Source organism: Podarcis melisellensis (genome assembly GCF_964234715.1).
Source record: "Podarcis melisellensis genome assembly, chromosome: 2".
Classification (NCBI taxonomy): domain Eukaryota; kingdom Metazoa; phylum Chordata; class Lepidosauria; order Squamata; family Lacertidae; genus Podarcis; species Podarcis melisellensis.
This window is the reverse complement of record NC_138529.1, coordinates 57,957,097-57,975,804: the sequence shown is the minus strand read 5'-3', so window position 1 is coordinate 57,975,804 and position 18,708 is coordinate 57,957,097. Positions and strand designations below refer to the sequence as shown.

Here is an 18,708-nt window from a genome sequence, read left to right as displayed (position 1 = left end):
CATGCTGTCTGTGATGGTCCATTCATACATGCAAGTGACTGCTGTGGACTATCAAACATCCAAGTGTGAGTCAAGCCTGAACAAGTTGATTTCAATGGAATTTAATTCCAGGTGTCTCTGCATTAAAACTTTGGGTTGGATTTAAAATGTATCTTTCACAGCTCAATAAGACCATTGAAACTGAACCATCGGTTATTCAGAGATTCTAGTGATCATTTTATATCTCATCCATCTCAAATCAATAGAATAGGTAGAGGAGGGGAGAGAGATGGTCTCACCCATTGACTTGTTTACATGCATGGTATTATATACTCACTTTAGCTGCTCTAGGGCTGGGCGTTATTTTGACTAATTATTATGGGACAGAAATATGTAACAAAAGCTGTCTCAATAAAGAGTACTCCAAAGACTACAGATTCCAATTAAGCAAAAATGTTGAGTGTGGTGCTTCATAAACACCTGCTCTCCTACTCCTTCACAATTCAGATAAATATTGCATTTGAAACCCTCACAGATTTAAAAACACGCACTGCCAGACAGTTGAAATGCCTTGGATAAGCTTGAAGTTCGATGATTTAAGAACCCAATTAAACTGATTTGCTAGCAAGGCCAGTTTCACTGACGGGCTACGTTTTAAAAATGTTTTATATGCCAACCGTGGCTTAAGCAAGATGAATACGAAGCTCTGTAAATATTTTGTGAACTCAGCTCCAAGGCTTACTGAAGCTGGCACATTAAAACGGGAAATTCAATATTTTAGACCCACGCAAAATGCTCTTCCTGTAGGAATCGTTCTAGATTTGCTGTACTTACTCAATCCACACAAAGTGCCTGTCAATTGATGGCACTGCCACCTGGGTGAGGAGGAGTTAGCACTCACTGTGAGGTGCAAAGGGACTTGCTGTCACACGTCAGAAATTCCAGTGGCCAAAATTGAGATGCCCGAGAGCATCCAATTGGGGGGGGGGGGGGATGAAAACAAGCTCGCTAAAGCTCACACATTTATTCTTCCACAGCCAGAGGTGCTGTTAGCAGGCGGGCCCAACCCCCAGGACTTTTATGCTGGACACCAAATGCAGCAGAAAACTGTGAATGCACTGATTGCTGATTTGAGTTTTACACTGGTATTGCTTTATGGCTTGTGTTTTAATTCTGTAACCACTTACTTGGGGGACAAGAGGGGCACTACAGCATAAATGCCATGGGTCCAAGTAGTAGTCCTTTAATGCTACTCTTTGGAAACAACACTGCAGGCAGTAGAAGAACCAATGCAATACATTGCCTCCAACACAGAGTCGTTCCAGGAAGATACCATGATCAACATCACCAAAAGCTGAGGAAATTAAAAGGAATCAACAGGGTACACTCCCCTCAATTATTTCTGAAGCAAAGGAGCAGGACAAGCAGGACTGTGACTGAAATCCAAATACATCTGCAGTTGGTCAACCACAACCACTGCAATCACCTTGCCCCCCAAAAGGGACACTGACCACTGGACGACAGATATCCAACATGCCCAGGAAGAGGTTCTTCAGCAGCTATACCACCCCTTTCTTCAAAGTGGTGGGCATCACACCCTCCTAGTGAGGGAACAACTACTCCTGCACCCACCCAAATCAGCAGCTTCCCACTACGAAGTATGGGCAGGGTCAAGAGACCACATGCTTGGTTAGCCGAATTCCTGCAAGCATCTTGCCCACGTTCTCAGGCTGCAAGAACTGCAACTGATCCCACAAACGTAGAACAGACAATGCTCCAATAGCTTTTCCAAGGTCTGCTTCAACATGGCACTGAGTTTGGAATGGACACAGCAGGCTGATGTCTAATACCCATGGGTGATGGATACTAACCAGCCCCATTGCCATGTGAAAAAGCTCCATTGGGCAGTTCACTAATGATGCAATGGTCATCACCCAGTCCCATTTCATTGCCCAGAGCTATTTGGAAAACAACAGTGCCTTCTGAGCTCTACCTAACTGAAGAGGGCCCTCGGGAGCGATCCTGCCATTATCCCACCACATCTCACCATTCCAGAGAGTTCAGGAATTATTTGCAATGCAGGCAGAGACAGGTCAAAACATTGTGCTGCCCAAAAAGGTTGTTTTTATTTTAAAATACTGCTATCTAGCAACAATTCAGGCAATAATAACTCTTTATTAGCTTGAGGGAGAAAGTGTTTGACATATGTAGATGTTTTCCAGGCACAGACTACAAGACCGTCTGTTTTTATCAGGTAAACATTAGTAATACTGTGAAATAAATGCACGTTTTTAAAAAAAAATATTCAAATTACAAGGCTGTTACATAGTTACTTTTGTGAAACAGCATTTTACATAGATTATCTGTAGGAGTAGAAAGTGTGATGCCGCAAGAGAACAGAAATTTTGGATGTGGGATGTTTGAATTCTTAATTCAGCCAGAAGATTCAAACCTGAATTCATCCATGCTTGCTGTAGAACCAACTTTAGTTATTGTGAAGACGAAGTAGAAAGAAAGTAGGGCATTTTAGAATTTTTAAAATAAATTAATCCTGAGGCGCATTTTGGTCCCTTCAGCAAGTCAGCAATCTAGCCAGATGCAACAACAATCTTGCACAATATAGTTTAATCAATTTTCCAATGAAAACTTGCAATTTACGCTGAAGTCAATTTGTCTAGTACCTCTTAATACCCACCAGAAGTATTATTGAGAACAAAGTCAAAGCACACATCCTCCATGGGTGGTTGGATGGTATCCACCGCCATTTACTCTCCCAAAAAAATAGATGGCCAAAAGAGGCCAGCGAAAGGCATAAAAAATTGTAAACTGCAAGAATGAGATAGTCTACTCAGTTTCTACAAAAATGAGAACACGTGACTCAAGCTAAATCTGGAAACAAATAAGTCTCCTTCCATTCTTACATACACCATAATGCAAGCAGAGCAGCTTGTAGTGAAACCTATGTCAGATGCCTACACATCCACTGAAACAGAACTAAGTAATTGGCAACTCAGTCGGAATATACAAATAAATCTTAGAGATGGAGAATCACAACAAAAAGGCAAGCTGATGTATCAGCATTTAATAAGTTTGTCCCTCCAAAGGATAAAGGGAAAACCAGGAGCAAGTTTACTCATATCATTGCTGGTAATAGTCCGTCCCGTCCCGTCCCGTCCCCCCCCAAAATGCACTAGCAATTTATGTACTATTCTTACTATTTATGTACTATTCTTTTTTGACTGCATACACAGAGTAATATTGCTCAGACTGCATGCAAAGTCAGAAGATGTGGTTAGTACTGGTACCTGGCAAACACACTTAAGGCTTTTAGATGGCTTAAAGAGTAGGAATCTTCAGGAAGTTAGTTACAAAGGCCAAATCTTTTAACACGGCAGAATTAACTTGCAAATCATTTATTGTTTTTAAGTCAATGAAATGTGTTAAAAGATGGTATCATCTTTAGTGTTATACAGGCAATGTGGTCAAGTGCAAGCACAGAACATCTGGAGCCACTACAACTGCTGGGGAGCAATTCCCCCTTGTGCAGTTCCTGGTAATTTCCATGAGGTTTGCATAGGAGAACACCCCAGCAGATCTTGCTTAGCTAGCGGCATGCCCAGCAAAGGCAAATATTGGCTGTAGTTTTAAGTAAGGAGTTGACTAAAATATAAGGCAACAAAATAAGACCATCTACTTCTCTTTTTTAAAAAAAGAAAGACTGGGAAAGGGTGTTTTTTTTGCTTCTAAAATCAAGTAGAAACTAGTATGTATACAAAAGAATGGTACAACTTTGTGAAAGTCATATTTGTTTTCCCTTTAAGGCAATTTCGAAGTATTTATTATAATATGTAAACTCTTGAAGACCTTGGCAGGACTACCATATAAGCACAACACAACTTCCGTGGCACTGATGGGTGGCATTCAACTAAGTTTTACTTGGAGTAGATCCATTTAAATTTACAAACATGACTATGTCCAGATGTTCCACACGATCACATTTGCTAATAACCAAGTAGCCTTTTCATAGTCTTCTAGAGTTTTGAAAGTTTCTTCACAAACATGTCGCCACAGAATACACAATTAAGAGTTCACTTCCTGCAATAAAGTATGGCAGTGACTCTGGCCAATACTGAGCTTAGCAGCATTTAAGGAGCTGTGGGAACATGATTAACACTCCTCTCACCATCTAACCAGAGACTACAGATAGCTAGCTCTGTATGATCAGCGAAGCAATTCCAGGAGTCTTTAAAGTAGCTGATCTTTTAAACTTGGGAGAAGTCAACTTCAGTCTTGTGCGGCCTATTTTCCCCACCACTAATTGGTTTTAAAATTTATAAAGCACAAATACATACTCCGATGTCTCAACTGCTTTGGAATAATTTACCTGTGTTCAGTGATCTCAAGTATACACTCACTTAACATAAGAAGTGCTTTGCTGGATTAGATCACAGCCAATCAACGTTTTCTGCAAGAATCCCAGTATCATTGGTCCAACAAGCAGACCACAGCCTAGCCTTCTGGCCATTCCTGCTCCATTTACTCTCTCTAGATTTCATTCCCCTAAGAAATCCCACCAAGGAAGACAGTCTACAATATCCCCTCCACCAGCTATAGCCAAAGGAATAGCCAGACATCACATCTTGGTAAGAGGGCAGGGAACAACTATTGATCAAAGCTGGCTAGGGAAAAACATATCCCATCCCAGTAAAGCCAGACTTCGGATTTGCATCCTTTTACTCTGTTTCAGTCAGAAGCCAAGTTGCTACACAGGGCATCAAAGCCTCGACCATCACTGGAAATCCTACACAGCTCTGTAAGCTAGAAGGCTATCTTCAGAGCCATAGGGACTAGAAATTGCTTTCTGCCACCACCAATTCTGGGTAAAGGCTTCAGCATCCTCCGAATGCTAAGCTTTAAAATGAAGGCAACCACCACCACCTGTAGTCTGGGTAGAATCCACATAGGACTAGAAACAGGTGGTCCCATAGAGAAAGCGTAGCTTTAACTGCTGTCACTGGGGAAAGGCTCACTGTGAACTATTTTTGGTGGACTACATCTTCAGAAGCCAATGCATTTAGTATGGAACTTAGTGTTGGCTTTAGCATCCTAAAGCAAACGAAAATACATGGCAAAAGAATACAGGCCTTCTTGGGTTGCTGAGGGAAGGGAGAACTTCCACAAGGTAGCACTGAAGTGTAACCATTTGCTTACTTACCACACTTACTCTGAGGGAGACCAAGTAACTGAAGGCTAGCGGTAAATTTCTGCTAGCAGACTTACTTTATCAGATTTAACTGCACTGGTAATTGCTGGATATTTAGGCATACATCCCCCCCCACCCCCCTGTTTGTACTGATAAAGAAATATGCCTGAATGGACACCACCAGTAGCCTCTTAAGACAGGAGGACTTCCACATTCATATCCATATTCACCAAAATCCTACCATTCATCTCTGCATCAGTTAGAGCCCTTTAGTAGGTTTATTAACAAAAGGCCATAAAACTGACAATTCATTTGACAGATGATGCTGAAGAGCTGATGTGATGTATGAGGGCTTAAGATTCTTGACTTCTTCTATTAGGCTCCAGGCACCAAAGACAATGATCTTTTTGTTATTGAAGGCCTGGTCTGCCTCAGTAATTTAAAAGGCAAACATTCTGCATCACTTAGCAAAGTGAGAGTCCTGATATTCTGGTCATAAATCTAAAGAACACCATGGTTGTAATTAATACTAGAGGAGGGGAATTATTAAAACCAGCAGTAACATTAGGAAGGACAATAATTAATACTGTGCGCGTGCGTGTGTGTGTGATTATTAAAACCAACAGTGACATTAGGAAGCCCCCAGGATACCAGCTACAAAGAGGCAAAATAAAATGGAAAGGTAAACAATGCCTTGTAATGTTATCTACAAAATGGCACTGTTTTGCACTATAAAAGATGTGGATTTCCTAAAAAGCTACACTTTGTCAAGGCCTAGCCCACAGCATGAATTAAAGTCAAGGGAAAATACTGACTAGTCTAAGCAAAACAGAGTGCCTTGAATCAAATGTTTAAGAACAATTGACTAAAGACAGCATCCTATTTACACTTGTCTGGGAGTAAGTTCCAGTAGCTCAATGTTCCATTGAGTATACATGCATACAATTGCACTGTAAAGGCAGTATTAAATTGAACTGGGGTATAGATAAAACCACTATTTACCACAGAACTTGCAGTAATGAATTCTAATACCACTATCTGTAACGTGTTTTTAACATGTATATACTTAAGTCACATTATTTACTCAAGCTAAAGGCAATCTTGGGTGTTATAAAGCTAGCTTTGTTTATGGACATTATCCATTATACAACATTAAAAACCTTGTAAACTGGAAATAAACCAATTTAGGAAAAAGATAAATGTTATTCCTCCCCCCCTGAAAAAAAGAACCAGTTCAAAAATGTGTTCCTAGAAGACACACAAAAATATTTTCAGTGGAGTTGATGATTATTAAATATGCGTATCAAGGAAAAATAAAATCCTGAATTCTCAGTTTTCTTCCCAACTTGGCTGTTTCCTTAATATCAAAAAATCAAAGGAAGAGCGATAAAAAACAATGGAATTGGTCATTGGTAGAAGAAAGCTAATGTGTAGTATGTTCTTACAGTATCCACACTGGAAGTGTCTGTAGAATTAGAAAATGGTCACTAAAGTTATGGTTGAAAAAACTTCTTTGGCACTATGAAACAGAAGAGATGGGATTAAGAGGGGATCCCATCTGGGTGAGTACTTTATCCAGCCACTGAAGAGGCCCATGAAGATGGATTTCTATCCAGCATGGAGTGCTTGTAACATCTTGCCGATGATATTCCGCTCCCCATCCCTACAAAAAATGGGCAGACATTTAGTGTATATCCAAGAATTGCTCTTAAAACAGCCAGTGTTGATTAGTCTAGTAAATTCATTAGAAATTTAAAAATGAGTAACACACACCTCCCCCCTCAAAAAAAGAAGTGTGATACATCAGAGAAAAGGGAATACAGTGGTACCTCGGGTTACAGACGCTAACCCAGAAATAGTACCTCGGGTTAAGAACTTTGCTTCAGGATGAGAACAGAAATTGCGCGGTGGCGGCAGCGGGAGGCCCCATTAGCTAAAGTGGTGCCTCAGGTTAAGAACCGACCTCCGGAACGAATTAAGTTCTTAACCTGAGGTACCACTATATAGGTTTATGGAGGGATGGCAGGATACCATATGCTTCTATTCCTCCCACAGAAAAAATCCTACTGTTCAGTAGGATTCCCAGTATACGTTGTCTACTAGGTTTTGCAGATGGAGAAGAATGACGGTTTATTCAAACAAAGCCTCATCCTATTGGAAAGGCCTGCAAATGACGATTGAGAGAATGCATCTCTCCAATTGACACCTGCTTTAGAGCCTGTTACACCGACAAGGACATGCTTGTTTGAAATACAGGCATCTCTCCATTTATGCGCACTCTATTTGCACGCAGCCAGAAGCGGTACCCAGAAACAGGGTCACTTGGTCAACCAAGCCCCACAGTCCCTTTGGCTCCCCCAAGCCAGAGAGGCAGCAGAGCTGGCCCAGCTGATGTACTACTCAGTTAACCAGCCCAGCTGACGCATGGAGGAAGCTACGCAAGCTCTGTTCGGCTCACACAAGCTGGAGGGGTGGCGGGACTTGGTTGAAGAGGACTCTCTAGGGTGCTCCCCATTTTACACAATTTTGTGCATACGTGTGAGGCCCCAGAATGGAACCCCTGCATAAATGGGGAGTTGCCCGTAATAACTCCCTCTGCATCATTCCCCATTCTGAGGGACGGTGGGTTACTTCTGTGACTTTTCTAGATTACATATGCGGATGAAGCCCTCAAAGCCACAGAAGATTTTCCATTGAAGTTATTGTCCTGGGGAATATACTTCAAAAGTCACTCAAACACACAAGTTATAGCAGGTTCACACACGCCCACACCCCTTACCTTCACAAAACTCATCCGAATTGTGCACATTTTGGTGAGCTCGTATACGGCCTCAAATCCATGATTGACCGACTGAGCTAGAAGCTGAGCAAATTCCTGGTTGTTAAAAATTTTCAGGCTGCAGCCGCTAGGAATTTTGCAGACAGTTGTAGGGTGAAATCCATGATGGTAGTTGCAATTCCGACTCTGTACAAATATGCTGCTGTCACTCAGGCATTCGGCATAGACTTCACCACCAACATAGTAGAGATGGACACCTGGAGTCAGGGGAGTGAGAGAAACCCAAACATTTAACAGGGTTATTTGCAAAAATGTTACAGATGTCAGGAAGTCTAGCCGAGTTCCTATTTTTAAAAGGCTCCAGCAGGAATGGTTTCCAGTTATTCTAACACATCGGAGTAGCCTTGCATTTCTACCACTGAATATCAGCCACTAGATGTCCTCCTTCCATGAATCAAAGAATAAGAGTCTTCAACAAATAATTTTTTTAACCGAGATTACCTAAATATTGCTGGCATTCTATTACTAGGAAACTTATTCAGAATCATGAGCCATTTGGCAGCTTAGATCAAAGCATCTGATCAGAAAGCTGCAAGATTTGTCTTTGGTGTGCAATCTGTACAATCACGCTCTATGTGGGTGTGGAGATTTGTTCACTGAAAATGCTTCTTGTAGAAGCATTAGGTGGTATTCAGCTACATTTTACTCATAGTAGACCCACTGAGATTAATGAACATGACAAAGTTAGGTGAAGGAAGGTTTCTTATGATCACACAAAGCACATTTCTATATTACCTTTTCCAATGTGTCTCCTGGTGTTCTCAATTGTTGAGTTGCGATTCACATTGGAGAGCAAACCTAAGCAGAACCTGTTCTTGTTATTAGAGGGATCTGTAAAACCGTCTACTAAAATACTAGTGGAAGATGCAAGAAATGCCTCCCCAACTCGATTGTTCAATTCATAATACACAATTGAACACCAGTGCTTGGGCTCTTCATAGGCCACAGGGTGAACATCTATGAACAAAAGCAAAACATACGGATTTCAGTATTTCCAACACCTAAAGCAATAGTCTCTCCCATACAGTAATAGTTATTAATGCCTTTATTCCTAGGAGCTCAAAGAGTTTCATGGATGCCCCATCCAAAATATTCCAACAGCTCTGCAAAGTAAGCTAGTCCCACAAGAAAGATAGGGAACCAAGTCTCTGATGACAGTGGCATGGCATAGTTCATGTTCACAAGCACTACATTACGCCAACTTGGGACCATGAAAAATAATTTGTTTTAATCATGCTGAATTACTTATTTCTTTAAGCCACAGCTCAAGTCCATAAAAAATGGAGTTTCAAGAACGTGGCCATTTAAAGTGCCCACACTTAGAAACGAAGACCGTCTTCATATATACACAATTAAAAATTATTAGTTTGGCTGACTGGTTGTTCACTGAATACTGAAATATTCAATACATGCAGCAGTTTATTCTGAAATGCTGATAACTTGGTCCAACCCTGGGCTCCTTTGGGAGGAAGGGCAGGCTACAAATATCTTTTGCTCCATCTATAAAGGTCCCTCTGGTGCTGCTCTGTCCACATCCCTGCAAACTCACTACGTATCCAACCCTCAAACACTAACATCCTCAACCCATAACACAATTACCCATGGCTGAAAAGCAAAATTGGATGCTGCCCATCCAAAGTGCCAATGTGCTTTTAAAGGGCAGGGATAAGTGGCAGCTGGAAAAAGAAGCCCTTTCGATTGGTAGGCTATTCTCTTCTCTATAGAATTTCAACTGCACAATATTGACAAGTCTACAAAATGCATTGTTCACCTCACCTCTACTGGAAATATTTGGCATTATCTGAGAGATCATATTATTGCTTGTGTCCATAGACTGTGAATTATCTTGCCCCATTTGATCTTCAGGAGGCATATATGCTGGTGGTGGTGTATCTGCTATAAAGAAAAATAAGGAATTTGAGCAAAGTGAGAACATTTAATCCAGCCTAATCACAGCTCGTTACCCCTACAAAATCAATTGTTCCTCCCACTTCAGGGTCATCCTTCCTTACTACCTCCTCACTCCCCACCTTACATTTTTCTGCTTCCTTTGAAATCTTTTTCTATAAATAAACTGCTTTCTAAATACTTGGTTCTAAATAAAAGTACTTGGTTCTAAATACAAGTATTTCTAAATACTTGGTTGACCAGATTGTCAACCAATTCTTCCTGCTCTAGTGATCATCATCAGGAGGGCAGTCTTGGTCAGGTTCTCACACTGAGACTATTAACTAAAAATGCTTGGAAGCAGTGTCACCAACATCAATGGGATCAAACAAAAATCAGTATATTTAGAACAACCTATAAGATGCTGCTTCCAATTTTGCCATTGCAGTGATTTACCACTCCCTAGTTCCCTGCCCTTCTCTTTTCTGGTTAGGATTGCACTGTAAAGCCACCTGGTCTTCCCCTCCCTATATGCTTCATGTGTGTGAGTGCGTGCTTGGAGTTTAATGTGGAGGATCATTTAAGCTTCCGATTCCCATTTCACAGTCTGAAGTGGCACTGTTCCCAGATTGTTGTACCTCTGTCACTGCTATAACTCCCAACTTCCCTGTTTCTCCTATTCTAAAACAAACAAAACCTCACACCCCTTGACCCATCTTCCCTTGTCAATTCCTGCCCAATTTACCTCCATCTCCAGACTCCTGAAATATGCCTCTTTGCATCCCCATCCATTTTCCTAAAACTGCCCTTGCCCCAAAATAGCCTACCAATTCAATTATCTCTGCAGTCTTAGTCATCTCTGCAGCATGTGATATATAGGTGATGACTCTTGCCGTAAGACCCCACTTAGCTTTTCACCTGTATAATCATTCTTTTGATCTCTACATATGGGGAGACACTTCCTCATGGATCTGTTTTTAGCTCTCTTGCTGTCCTCCCCTTACAGCCTCTCACCAGGTGTATACCATTCCATGAGTTTCAGTACCATCTATAGGCTTCTGATAGCGTTCTTCATCTTTACCCTGAATTTCCTCCCTTCATCCAATCTCCCATCTCCAAGTACTTTTCATATTTTGGTTTGGATGTTTTGTCAACATCTCAAGTTCAATATGTGGAGACCAAACTTCTTATATTTCCTCTGAAACCCTTCTTTTATAACCTCGCTCTCCATGTCCAGTGACATTATCGCCATCCACCCTGCTGAGTAGGCACATAGCCTTGGCTTTCTCTTTGACTTCTCTCTTCCTTTACCACATAATCCGCAATTTAGTGTATATTACTGCTGTGCAAAGTTAGTGCTCTCTTTGTAACATTACAGAAAAAACAAACAAATAAGAGTCGTCTCTGTCACCTCAGCAAAAAATCTGGTCCATGCCCTGGTCTTTATTTTATTATCTGAAATGTTTTTTGGGTGTTTCCAAGAGACATACATTACAGTGCATATACAAGAAACCAACTTTTTAAAAAATAAACCCCAGGGCCAATACAACAACATGGCAGACCGAAGTGATCATCAAGTCGCAGCACAGGTGTGGGGAACCTTTCACCCTCCAGATGTTACTGAATTACAATTCCCATCAATCCCCCACAACACAGACAATGGCCAGGGATGATGGGACTTGTAGTTCACTGACACCTGGAGGCTGAAAGGTTCCCCACACCAGTTTTAGCAGTTCATATCCACTGGTCTTCAATACTAACACTAGCTAATTTCAAAGGCACCCATGAGTTTGTGGAGGAACCATTCATGGGACTCCTCAACTAATGTGCAAAGTGGGTCCAGGCTCTAGTTTTGCCTAGACTATGGAAATCTACTACTTCCTGACTTTCTATTGCCTTGACTTTGTCCTCTCACCTTTATCCAGAACTGTTATCAAAAACATTCACCTCTCTCACCACTCTGACCATGTGATGCCCTTCCTTGACTTTCTACACGCCCTTCCTGTTTATTCCTAGAGCCAGCATAAATTTCTCACCCTTATTTTCAAACCCCACCAAAGCCTTGCACCACCTGATCTTTTTGATTTTATATCCCAACAAACATATGATACCCACTCATTCAGCTTCACCATCCTTGGCCTACCTAGGAAGCAACACAACTTTTTCTCCCTCACATTTATGAAAGGAACCGCCTCTCAGAATGCTTCCATGATATCACCTATTAATCAGTGTTTCCCAACCTTGTGCCTCCAGATGTTTTTGGCCTACAACTCCCATCATCCCTAGCTAGCAAGACCAGTGGTCAGGGATGATGGGAATTGTAGTTCAAAAACAGCTGGAGGCACAAGGTTGGGAAACACTATTTTACTACATTCACAACACACTCTCAGAAACCCCACCTTTTCCATGAAGACTTTGGGCACAACCTCCTAGTTCCTATGTTCTCCATAACTAAAGTAAAAGTACATGCAACTGCAATAATCATACAATCTTCTCCTGCATGCCTCACTTCCATTCCCCTCTTTTTCCGCAATTGTCTCCCTAGTGTCGCTGTCTGCATTAAGTCTCCGGGACACAGATCTTTCCTCTCGTTGTTTGTGTAGCACCATGCATATGGGTCACACTAAATAAATAACAGTAGAATGGTTTATGCTTTCTCCAAACTCTTAGTCTTGTGTCTTCTGTCCCACTACCCATTCAAATCAGAAGTGTATGCAGAAATACATAAAACAGCAAAATTCTCAAACAGCTGAATTATTTGTTTTCTTTAATTTTCTTTAATTCCTTCACAACATTAATTCCAAAGCTTCAAATGATATGTCCTCAATAAATATGACAAAATGCATAGCAGGAATTCTGAAATGTAATTCTAACTCCCTCTGGCTTCATACTACAAGTTTTCCTTTTCAATTAAGTTCACACAGATAGGCTTTTACCTGGTAGCTGAAATGGACTAGAAGGTCCGGAACTGGCTGGCGAATTTGGGTAAGTACTGCCGCCTGGAGAAGGTGGATACGGACTACTTGGAGAAATGGGAAATGGAGTGCTGTTAGGCTGCTGGAACGAATCTGGAAAAGTAGCATTGTGTGGCATGTGTGGTTCATTGTGACTCAGGTTCCTGAACTGAACCAGAAGGCTATGCTGTGGGTTGAATTCACTATGCCTTGGCACCAATACTGGAGGTAGAACTGAAAAGAAAGAAAACAATATAAACCTAAGATTAGTGTTTTTAGTTAACAGCCCTGAAGACGTCCGTTTGTCTACAGCAGTAGAAGTGCTAAGTGCTGAAGACACAGAGACAGAAGAACATGCCTTAAGCACACACTGTCAAAACACTGGGAAAATCTAGTTGCATGTCCCATAGCAATCCAACAAGACAAGTGGTGCCTCTCACTGACAAATGGTGAACAGCGGGGGGGGGGGGGACATTTCCAGGCCATGGGGCACATTGCATTCTGAGCAGCTTTTGGGGGACCACATGCCAGTAATGGATAGGGTCAGAGCAAAAAAGCTTGCTTCTATGTTTATTATCAGAAATCATGTTTCAAAAAGCATAGAGTTTAACAGATGGACAATGCAAGGTAGACATATAGCATCAATGTTCCCAAAGACAAAAGAAACCTCAAGGACCGCCTCTCCCCATGTGGGCCTACCAGGACCCTGCAATCATCATGATGCCCTTCTGTGTGTGCCTCCTCAACAAGAGGTCCAGAGGGTGGAAACACAAGAACAGGCCTTTTCTGCAGTGGTTCCCTGTTTGTGGAACGCTCTTCCCCAGGGTGGCTCAGCTGGCGCCCTCATTATACACCATTAGGTGCCAGACTAAAACATTCCTCTTCAACATCCTTTATCCTTTTAAATGTGGGTTTTTGGGGGAGGGGGCGTTTGTTTGGTTTGTTCTTGGTTTTACTGTGTATTTTGAACTTGTATTTTTATGCTGTGAACCACCCTGAGATCTTCAGATGACGAGCGGTATACAAATGTAATAAATAATAATGTCACTTTGTAAAAGTAAGTTCAGATACACCAATCTTCCTCATATTCACCTGACAGCAAACCTATACGTGCTTTCCTGGGAGTCAAGTCTCACCCAACACAATGGCACTCTCTTCTAAGTAGACGTGCACTGTAAATCACATTACAGTTTGAACACTTTGTGATGAAAGCAATGCCATAACATTCAAACACACCTGGGCTCTCTACCCTTTTGTAATGATATGGATTGATGCAGACTTCCTTCTGCTTAGATCCAAAAGGAAATTCACAAACGTCCAACGGCTTCAGCTCGTGATGACTCTGCAGGTCAGGCCAACGCCAAACACGACAGTAAATAACATGAGGAAGGCCCTTGCGGTGAGAAACTTGAAGTCGCCCATCTAACGAACGAGGAATAGTAACGCATTTACTGGGTTGTCCAGGACTGCTCAGTGCTTTCTCCAGCTCTTCCATGGCTCCTTTTTTCTTTTTCAGTTTTTTAACCAGAGCATCAACTGCTTTTTCTGCCCATTTTTCCTCTTCATCGCCTTGTTTCCAGCCCAAAAGACGCTTTACAGCTGGGCTAGTAAAAGAGAACAGGCTGGCCATTGACGTCATTTGACAAGTGTTCAAGCAAGTTTTGGAACTAAACTGAAGATTCTCAGGCACAACAGTAGCTGGGTAGCTGCTGCTGTACAGCAGCAACTGGGTTTTTTCTTTAATCCAGTGAAGTTTCTTCTTAGGCCTGTTAGAAATAATTACAGTCCATTAGTTGTTGCCATCTAACCACAGAGACTAAGACAAAGAGATAAAGGCTAACCAGGAACTTATAAAGGCTATTCCATTTATATCACACACTATAAAGTAGATTCAGTAATTGGTTTTTAATATTTCCCATTTTCACACTACATACAAGCCAAAAGGGTTGTATCTACTTCAGTCATGCTTACAGCAGACCCACTTAAATCAAGTTATGATTTCTCTAAGCACGAATAAGACTGCAGTCCTAACCCCACTTAGGTGGGAGTGAGCCCACTAAATTCAGCATATCTTAGTTCTGAGTAGTCATGGTCAAGACTGTGCTGTAAGTCTGAAACCAACCCAAAGATTGATGTCTCTTATTAGGACAGTTACATCTATTAGGAGGAAAGCTTCAATACATTGGTGGTTCAGAAGAACACTTGCCATTAATAACTAAGCACTATGTAACAGAACTAGTGCAGTGCAATGTGAAAGAACCAGTTTAAAAGTCACTTCTGTTCTCCTTATGTGTTTTAAGTCCTGTGTCAAAACCAAAGAAATGCATATTAAGAGCTGCGTTGGAATAAATACCAATTGCTCGTTGCTTCAAAACAGTTATATTATATATTAAAACATCACAGGTAACAGTAACGAATTGCTCCTTTTATATTACCAACAAGGACCAACTGCAACTTAAAAAAAATAAAAAATTAAAGGGGAGTAATGATGACAAACGGAACTAGTGTGCTGTGGCAACATGTTGATAAGACCTCATAAAATCCCAGAAGAATACTCAACAAGTACAGACGCAGACAATAGGCAGCTGGCAAAAAGCAAGCACTAAACAAAGAAAAAGGATGTCAATAACAAAGTGAGTTCCGGTTCTGCTACAGAAACTGCCAAATATTGTCTTTGGGACTTCTGATAAACCATAGCAAGTCAAAACAGCTAGCTTGCTCTGGAACATTTTCAGTCTCACCCCAAATCTGTAATACTCAGCAAAGGAAAGCTAGGTGCTTCCCTGTTACCTACCTTGTTACATATGAAAACACACATAGGAACAGCAGCTACCTGATTTGCTAGGCAAGAGAACACAGCAAAGCATTGTGCTCCCTTCCTCATCAGAAGGAAGCCACTTTCCAACATCTGCAGTCTGTCACCTTCATCTCTCCAGAAGTGGGACTGCAGTTTGCATGCCTAGACAAGATGCACACAAAGTGCACCCAGAAGCAGCACTCACCTGTATCGCTCACCATGCTTCCCTAGTTAAGAAAACTGATATGGGCGCTGCCAATCCCAAGTATACACTGCTTATGAGCAATATGCCCTCCAGGCGTTGCTGGAGCACACACCTCCCACCATCTCTGAACACTGGCCACGCTGGCTGGGACTGCTGGGAGTTGGAGTCCCAACATCTGGAGGACACCATATTGGCTGCTCCTCCTATCGCATTACCACAACAAACCAAATGCAGGACCCAAGGGGGAAAGGGACGCGGCAATTTCCCCAGCCAACATCCAGCCTTCCTGAACAAGATGCCTCTGTCCTAGGGGTGCACCTTGGGGGCTCACACGCCTGAACACAGAAGCAAAAAACAAAAAAAACCCATTGCATGCAGAAAAACGTGGGGTATGTGTTTGTCTGGAGGAAAGAGAACGGAAATCCATTCAGTCGCGATAGATAAAAGAGTCCCCACCTAAACTTCCAAGCACGGGCCTGGAGCATGCTTTGCACCCCATTTGCTGCAGAAAAAAGCTCCAGCCAATGCAGTCCCCCAAAAAACCATTTTGTACGTTGCAGCAGCCCCACATAACGTACTCCTGTTTGGTACTAGAGCAGGCCGCGACCAGGCTGGAGTCCCACTCGTGGGAGGGGGGCTTAGAACCTGCCGGCCGCTTGCTAGCTTGCTTACTCACGAGGAGGCTCTTCCTCTCTTGCTTCCCTTGCGCGCGCGCACACACCACACAAAGGGAGCCTCGGCCGCGGCGCGAGGCCGGGCTCTGCGCCTTCTCCCCAAGCCAACTGCGGCTCCCCAGCCCGCCGCGCTTGAAGCGAGAAGAACCCTCCGCGGAAGCCGAGTTCAGGGGGGAGGGGAGAGAGAGCGCGGAAGGAACGAACGGAGGCTCCTCCTGCCTCCCCCCCCCCCTCCCCGTGCCTCCAAAGAACCTACTTACCGCCCGACGAGCGGCGAAGGAGGGCAGGAGAAGCCCCAAGCCAAGGGGACCACGGTCGGATCGGAGGGGGGGGGGGGAAGAAGACGAGGAGGAGCCGAGCAGGCTCACGAGAGCAAAGAGCTCACGTGACCAGCAAGAGGCAAGCGCTGGCTGGCTCGGCCTGCGCTGCCACTCAGCCGCCTTCGGCCAGTGGCGTGCGAGGAGGGGAGGGCGGGAGCTCGCTGTAGTTGGGCGGGGGCAGAAGGAGAGGCGGCGTGAAAAAGCGGGTTGCTTTCGCTGCCGCGCGCTTTTGGGTGGAGAACGTTTGAAAGCAACAGGCGATTCACCTGAAGATACTTACTAGCACTTTGTTTAGATCAGTACTCGCGGTTGCATATACATTTATATTAATTTTTGTTTTGTTTTTTAATTAAAGTTTACAATCACAAACGTACAACATAAAGACAAGATTCCAGAGAATCTCCTGGACCTCCCTCCTCCCCTTTGTGGGTCCTATTATTAATCACATCCTCCTGCATCTTTTATAATCAAATCTTTTACATTTCCATTATATCCAAAATTCACCATTAAACTACAAGTGTTATTCAGATCCTATTAACGATTTTAACTGTTTACAATGGTTTTTAAGGTAAATGATAACTCCGATTTCTGATTCTTTGGTCATTTTTGCCATTTTGGTGTAATCCATGAATTTAATGTGCCATTCTTCTCTGGTTGGGACTTCGTTCGTTTTCAATCTCTGGGCCAATAACATTTGTGCAATTGGTCGCATACATAAATAATATTTTCTGCTCCCTTGGGATTTTGGCACCTACATATACATTTATATTTCTGGCATCTCTTTTTCTAGGAAAATAGCACTGTGTGTGTGGCACAGCTGCACAGGCATAACAACCCTGGCTTGTGAAAAGTCAGCAACAAGTGCCAGACAGTGGTGACTGGTAATATTTTTTACTTGGTATGACTGCAGTTTGTTTGGAAGTTGCCATTGCAATAGGTGCTTGTACAGCCTCTTATTTAGGAAAGTGTGCAATTATGCAGAGTGCATTGATTCCTCTCTTTCTAAAAGAAATCAATTATTCTCTCTACCTGTATGGACATGGAAATAGCTCCCATGGAAGAGGCCCCAAGTATGATTTTCAGACAATATGGACTCCATACATCTTACTTAGAAGTTTAGCTATATCACATGCCATGTGGTTTTGAATTTTATGTACTGTTTACATTGTTATTTAGAGAAAAGGAGTGTGAAGTCACTGAGAGGAAAAGCTGGAAAGCAGAGAGGCAGAGCAATGGTTGATTTCTGTTTGAATGCAAGGCTATGGAAATGGAAGAAATAAGACCCTTTTGAGAGGGTTAATGCTGTGAACCCCACTATCGCCGGCTCAGTTTGTATATATGTGTGTAAATAAACCATAGATCATAAAGACAAAATAAACCATATATCATAAAGATATCACCGTCTCCGCTGGGCCTCATTTCCAAAAGGAAACATGAATCCTGGGTAAAGCACACCTGGAACCCCTGGAATCTCACAACCACTCAGAGATTTGGGAGGCATGCAACAATACATTTGAAAGGTATTAGGATCTTTGAAATACAGTGGTACCTCGGGTTACATATGCTTCAGGTTATATACGCTTCAGATTACAGACTCTGCTCACCCCAAAATAGTACCTCGGGTTAAGAACTTTGCTTCAGGATGAGAAGAGAAATCGCACGGCAGCAGTAGGAGGCCCCATTAGCTAAAGTGGTGCTTCAGGTAAAGAACAGTTTCAGGTTAAGAACGGACCTCCAGAACAAATTAAATAGTAACCAGAGGTACCACTGTAAAATGGATACATTTGCAAAACATGTCAAGCCAGCAAAGACCAAAACAAATCATTACAGTGGTACCTCAGGATGCGAAC

General features: G+C 42.4%; 1 protein-coding gene across 1 annotated transcript; it reads right to left on the bottom strand.

Moving 5' to 3' along the window:
- Positions 1-2,134: 2,134 nt before the first annotated feature.
- SMAD5 (SMAD family member 5) lies at positions 2,135-16,943 on the bottom strand. The gene is made up of 7 exons (XM_081894007.1): positions 16,799-16,943; positions 14,099-14,628; positions 12,845-13,096; positions 9,798-9,917; positions 8,757-8,978; positions 7,962-8,218; positions 2,135-6,845 (listed from the first exon to the last, which is right to left on the bottom strand). Exons 2-7 carry the CDS (start codon positions 14,499-14,501, stop codon positions 6,702-6,704), a joined length of 1,398 nt encoding a protein of 465 aa, XP_081750133.1. The 5' UTR covers positions 14,502-14,628; positions 16,799-16,943; the 3' UTR covers positions 2,135-6,701.
- Between the last annotated feature and the right edge of the window lie 1,765 nt (positions 16,944-18,708).

Bases quoted from the DNA above. Each gene is read 5' to 3' on its own strand.
- SMAD5 (XM_081894007.1), bottom strand. From the start codon at position 14,501: ATGACGTCAATGGCCAGCCTGTTCTCTTTTACTAGCCCAGCTGTAAAG. The intron at 9,918-12,844 runs GTAAAAGCCTAT...TTTTCTTTATAG, and splicing joins TAGTCCATTTCAGCTACCAG to CAGATACACCACCACCAGCA. The intron at 8,219-8,756 runs GTAATATAGAAA...CCCTGACTCCAG, and splicing joins CAGGAGACACATTGGAAAAG to GTGTCCATCTCTACTATGTT.